Source organism: Borostomias antarcticus (genome assembly GCF_949987555.1).
Source record: "Borostomias antarcticus genome assembly, chromosome: 3".
Lineage (NCBI taxonomy): Eukaryota > Metazoa > Chordata > Actinopteri > Stomiiformes > Stomiidae > Borostomias > Borostomias antarcticus.
This window is the reverse complement of record NC_140236.1, coordinates 8,962,789-8,969,521: the sequence shown is the minus strand read 5'-3', so window position 1 is coordinate 8,969,521 and position 6,733 is coordinate 8,962,789. Positions and strand designations below refer to the sequence as shown.

General features: G+C 47.8%; 1 protein-coding gene across 1 annotated transcript in view; it reads right to left on the bottom strand.

The window, feature by feature from the left end:
• Positions 1-6,087: 6,087 nt before the first annotated feature.
• Positions 6,088-6,733, bottom strand: part of tnni1a (troponin I type 1a (skeletal, slow)) — a gene marked incomplete at its 3' end in the record, with an annotated part of 2,667 nt that continues 2,021 nt past the window's right edge. The window contains exon 5 of the mRNA XM_084461617.1: positions 6,088-6,192. Coding sequence (XP_084317743.1) covers positions 6,088-6,192 — 105 coding nt within the window. The remainder of the gene's footprint in view (positions 6,193-6,733) is intronic.

Below are 6,733 nucleotides of genomic sequence, written 5' to 3'. Positions count from 1 at the left end.
TCTGACCCAATATGAACCGAGGGGGCAGAGTCTCGCCACCACACCACGGACCCCACAACTCAGCCCTTGAGTGGGCTAGAGACACAGGGTCTTCACTGGTTGTTTGACGGCCGCTACTGAAACGCCAAGTGGTTACTGCAAGTCTGATTTCAGCTGAGTTGCGCACTCCAGGGCATGCTGACTGTCATCACAGCTTATAGGGCTCTTGACCTAACTTTCAGGACACTCATTTTCAACACTTAGTTGGGCATCAGCATAATATGTTGTTCAACATCGGCCTACTATCAGTCGGAGAGAGAAAGCTCAGTATAATTAATATGCGTCAGTGCTGCACAAATTGTATTCATATTTAACATGAATTATCTTAGCATAGCAATATCTTGCAACCCCCCCACCCCCACTCACAAACTCTCTCTCACACACACATACACACACACACACACTTTTTTCGCACCACAAAAAGTACAAATTTTACAAATTTTATGGTTTCTATGACACTTAACTTGCTATCTGTTTGAATCATTTGTAAATCATTATGTTTCAAGAATGAGTGAGTAACATGAGAGAATGTGTGCAAATCCCAAGCCAATCCTATTGGTTAATTTTAAAACAGTACTTTTTGTTAAATATAATGGGCTTGTACAATATTATTTAAACACAGTTTGATACATTTAACAAAAATACCATTTAAAAATATTTTAAATACTTTCCCAAGGAACCTCTGTATTTATGCAAGGGAACACAGGAGGTCCATGACCTGGTTGAGAAACACTGAACACTGTTTGAACAGCATACAGTACACTACAGCACCCCGTACACTACAGCACCCCGTACACTACAGCACCCAGTACACTACAGCACCCCGTACACTACAGCACCCCGTACACTACAGCACCCCGTACACTACAGCACCCCGTACACTACAGCACCCAGTACACTACAGCACCCCGTACACTACAGCACCCAGTACACTACAGCACCCCGTACACTACAGCACCCTGTACATTACAACACCCTATACACTACAACACCCTATACACTACAGCACCCCGTACACTACAGCACCCCGTACACTACAGCACCCAGTACACTACAGCACACTGTACACTACAGCACCCAGTACACTACAGCACCCCGTACATTACAGCACCCCGTACACTACAGCACCCAGTACACTACAGCACCCCGTACACTACAGCACCCTGTACACTACAGCACCCTGTACACTACAACACCCTGTACACTACAGCACACTGTACACTACAGCACCCTATACACTACAGCACCCTGTACACTAGAGCACCCTGTACACTACAGCACCCCGTACACTACAGCACCCAGTACACTACAGCACCCCGTACACTACAGCACCCAGTACACTACAGCACCCCGTACACTACAGCACACTGTACACTACAGCACCCTATACACTACAGCACCCTGTACACTAGAGCACCCTGTACACTACAACACCCAGTACACTACAACACCCAGTACACTACAGCACACTGTACACTACAGCACCCTGTACACTACAGCACCCTGTACACTACAGCACCCTGTACACTACAACACCCAGTACACTACAGCACCCCATACACTAGCACCCTGTACACTACAGCACCCTGCACACTACAGCACCCTGTACACTACAGCACCCTGTACACTAGCACCCTGTACACTACAGCACCCCGTACACTACAACACCCAGTACACTACAGCACCCAGTACACTACAGCACCCTGTACACTACAGCACCCTGTACACTACAGCACCCTGTACACTACAACACCCAGTACACTACAGCACCCTGTACACTACAGCACCCTGTACACTACAGGACCCTGCACACTACAGCACCCCGTACACTACAGCACCCTGTACACTACAGCACCCTGTACACTACAACACCCAGTACACTACAGCACCCCGTACACTACAGCAGCCTGTACACTACAGCGTCCATGATCTCCTACAGTAGTGCTCTGGTCTCTGCTCTCTGTGTATGACTCAAGAGTATTTACTGTGTGAGACCACACCTTTTACTTGGGACAGGTGTGTCAGACTCTGACCTGGACAGCCAGTCTCAAACTCACTCTTACACACACACATACACGCGTGCACACACACACACATACGCACACACACACACCTGTTTGTGTAGGAAGACGTGTTTTGAGAGTATGCAGGAGACAGTCAGATGCAGGCATGAGACTAGGCTCTAATGGGCTTTATGGCTCTGGTCTCACACTGTGTACCTGTGTGTGTGTGTGTGTGTGTGTGTGTGTGTGTGTGTGTGTGTGTGTGTGTGTGTGTGTGTGTGTGTGTGTGGGTGTGTGGATCCTCCCCACCCCCATGCAAAACTTCAGGTCAGTTGATCGGAGTGTGTGTCTTTCATGGACTGGTCTCATTTACATAGACACACACATGGACAGCAGATACACCTTGAGCACACAGAGCACAAAGAGACCAAAAGCACACACACACACACACACACACACACACACACACACACACACACACACACACACACACACACACACACACACACACACACACAGGCTGAGATGTTCATAGTTGGGCAGGAGATGGATGGCATAAATGCAAACTCGCAGCCGGAAGTCTTCTCAGAGTGACGTTAAGCTTACAGTTCTTAACAGAGCCTTGGTCCACTCCGAGCCCAGCAATGTCTAACAGCTGGCTGATTTACATGCACAAATTACAGAACCCTATTCGCCTTATTCACCTCAGCTGCCATATTGATCAGTCTGACGTAATTAGGGGTGTGGATGCGGAAGTGCCTTTTGACTTCAATGTTAAAAGTTCACTGTAAAAACATCACTTCAAGAACCAAAATAGTTAAAATAACAGGCTGAATACACTATCAGGGTTAGAAACTCATCATTACCAGACTGATTGTTTTCACTGCCGTTGTTTTCACTTTTGGAAATACATCGGAGTGAATGCAGCTGACGGCTAACTATGGCTCATTCACACCACAAACGTGAAAACGACGGCAGTGAAAAACAATCAGAGTCTGAGTTTGTAACCCCGATAGTGTATTCAGCCTGTTATTTTGACTATTTCGGTTCTTGAAGTGGTGTTTTTACAGTGAACTTTTAACATTGAAGTGAACGGGCACTTCAGCATCCGCACCCCAGACTGACCAATATGGCTGCCAGGTGAATAAGGTGAATACTGTAGAGGCAGCTCAAATACACTGTGCATACTGTACACACATGCATGCATGTACTGTACACACACACACACACACACACACACACACACACACACACACACACACACACACACACAGTGTGAGCTATTTGCATGCAGTCAGAATGAAGATAAGAATGAATTGCTCTTTAAAGGAAGGGCTTCACAGGTAGATTGTTTTATAACCATGCAAAATAGACACAAGCTAACATTATCCTGCTGTTATACAATGTGGTTAGATACAGTAGATATAACTTGAATGATCCCCAACAGGGGAAATGTGGGCATGATAGAAGCAGAAAAATAGAACAGAAGAGGTAGAGAATAAAATTAGGAGTCAATGGGTGATACAACACAAAATGTGCAGTAAATGCATAAGAACTACAAACAAATAACTGCTATAAAACCTATGAATATCAATAAAAAGCCTAGGCAGGGTAAAGTGACAAGTGGTGTGGGTCAGGCGCTACTGTTATGAAATCTGATGACTGCTGGCACAAAGAAGCGCCTGAACTGCTCTGTTTTGCACTTGGGAGGGAATGAGCCTGTGGCTGAAGCTGCTCCCCCTCTGCCACAGCTGGTCATGGAGGGGATGGGAGGGGCTGTCCAGGATGGGCTTCAGTTTGTTCCTCATCCTCCCCTCCACCACAGCCTCCCGGCTGTCCAGTTGTCGCCCCATCACAGAGCTGGCCCTCCTCACCAAGCTTGTTGAGCTTGTTGGTCTCCCCCGTCTTGATGCTGCCTGTCCAGCAGGCCACAGCAAAGAACTGCTGTCTACCACAGACTGGTAGAACATCCGCAGCAGCCTGCTATTAGGATCTGAGCTGAAATACTCCCATCCAGATGTGTTCGTGGACAGCTGCAGACACCGCGGACGCATCGGGGTTCTGTTTATACAACTTCTGCAGTCCGCTTGGAGGATGCGGCGGTTTGTGCTCTCATTGCGTAGAGAAATGGGATGCACGCGGATGTCCACGCGGAGCCTACGTGCTCGCCCTCTGACGACGAAATTTACGTCACGCGGACCCTCACGGACCCTTGCTTACAGTACATGCGTACGTGGAAAGCACAGTATAACAAGGCCTTAAGAAAGAACAGTCTGCTCTGTCCTTTCCTGTAGAGGGCCTCGGTGTTGTCTGTCCAGTCCAGTTTGTTGTTCAGGTGCACTCCCAGGAACTTGTATGAGTCCACCATCACTTTCCTCACCCTGTACGATAATAGGGGTTGGGAGCTATTTTCTTCACCGGAGGTCCTACACCAGCTCCTCGGTCTTACTGATGTTGAGTTGGAGCTGGTTCTCCTTAATCTGACGTGCCAGATGGATTGCTTCGCATAACCATCTGGGAACTCTCCATTGGAAACTGTTTGGAAATGGGCAGGCACTACTTGGCAGGTGATTGGATGAACCATCTGAAAAAAGCCTGAAAAGGTCTATCACACGCTAACTTCAACTGCTCCTCACTGTCATAAACCTGCCCAGCGTAACTGTTTGTATTTCAAACTCGTCAGAACCAATGCTGATTGGCAAGATCGTTTTCCGATCGGGCTCAAATTGTTCTCTATTGAGAGTACCCAGACTGATTCACGAGTAACAACGTGAGATTGTGACATCAGGATGGTCTCACGAGGCGAGGTTCTCCTCAGACCATCTGACGAATCTCCTGACCACACCTGTACTCCTCCTCTACGTCCTCGCTTATGCAGCCCACGATAGAGGAGTCATCCAAGAAAATCCATGACACGTTCCATGTTTCACTTCAGTTGTGGCTGAAGTGTGTATGTGTGTGTGTGTGTGTGTGTGTGTGCATTGTCAGTAATTATGCACAATCATTTTTTGCGTCCATGTCTGCTTACTGCATGGTCTCAACAGGACTGAGATATGCCATCCTTTATCTTCAGGTATAATCCTTCATCTTCACCGTTACGTTAGGAAAGCAGAGAGGATCTCAGACAAGGGGAGAGGACTGCACAGACCGGGACTCGAACCCAGGTTTCCACAGGTATTGGTGCCAAAGAGCCGGTGGGCCTACAGCCTGCACCATAAGCTCAACCGCAACACGACTGGCACCTTAACATGAAGGAAACTAGTTGAGCTATCTCAAACACACATTCACACAGACATGGAGAGAGAGAGAGAGAGAGAGAGAGAGAGAGAGAGAGGGAGAGATTCGGAGGTTGATATGGTGTTGTGGTATTTTATTGTATTAAAACTGTGGGTCCAGTCATTGGTTGTACCATATTTTGACATGTACAGTACACACACAATTCACTACCGTTCCAAGCCAAAGAAAAAGACATGAATGACAAGAACATAAAATAATTTAATTGTGGGGTAGCTAGAGAGGATGGATAGCCTTGACAAGACAACGCAACATCAGTCCATACACACCGTGTTAGCTAAGAGTAAAGATTTCCACATAGTGCACTGATACACATCCATCACTAGAATACTGTCCCAGCTTGTTGATAGCAGGTCAAGCTTTTAACAGTGAAGCAGTACACAAAGCACTGATTGACAGATTGTATTGATTTGATTTGAGGAGAATGGGATGGGGGTTAGGGTTATTATGGGATGGGGGTCAGGGTCATTATGGAATGGGAGTTAGAGTTATTATGGGATGGGAGTTAGAGTTATTATGGGATGGGAGTTAGAGTTATTATGGGATGGGGGTTAGGGTTATTATGGGATGGGGGTGAGGTTTATTGTGGGATGGGAGTTAGAGTTATTATGGGATGGGGGTTAGGGTTATTATGGGATGGGAGTTCGGAGAGAGAGAGTTGAATGAGGAGAAAGAAGGAAGAGAAAGAAGGAGTTCTGGAGGACCGAGATGTATTGCAACCCCTGCTTTCTTGCCGATTGGCCCAGGGGCTTCACTGGGCGGGGCCCTTGGCGGCGTCGAACATCTTTTTCCGTCCCTCCATCCCTGACATGGCCTCCACGTTCTTCCTCCAGTCACTGTCCTCCACTGGCCTCTTCTATGGGGGGTGAGAGGAGAAGAGAGGTGGAGAAAAGAGGACAGGAAGGAGGTAGGAGAGGGGACGAGAGGAGAGGAGACGAGAGGAGGGGAGAAGAGAGGAGAGAGAGGTGAGGTGGGCGGGGGCAGACAGGAAGCGAGGCGACGTGTCGGAGAGGAGAAAGAGGTAGAGTGAACGAGGAGGAAGTGAGGAGGAACGAGGGAGGGAGTGGGGGAGTGAGAGAAAGGCACAGATGCATGATCCAATAGCTCCTATTAACAGCAGCTCCTAGTTCTTTTGTCAGAGGGACTGGTAAAGAGGCTGAACTGGTAATTAAGTGCTTTTACATTTAGCGGTTGCCTTTAGCTGTTATTGTTAACCGCAAACAAACCCTCAGAGCTTCCGGTGCGAACTGGGAACTGTCTATGAGAACGCAGCATAATCATACTGGTCTGACTAGTTTCGAGGGCCCTGTGACACACACACATACACACACACCCACACACACACCCACACACACACTCACACCCACACGCACACACGCAAACACACACACTGACCG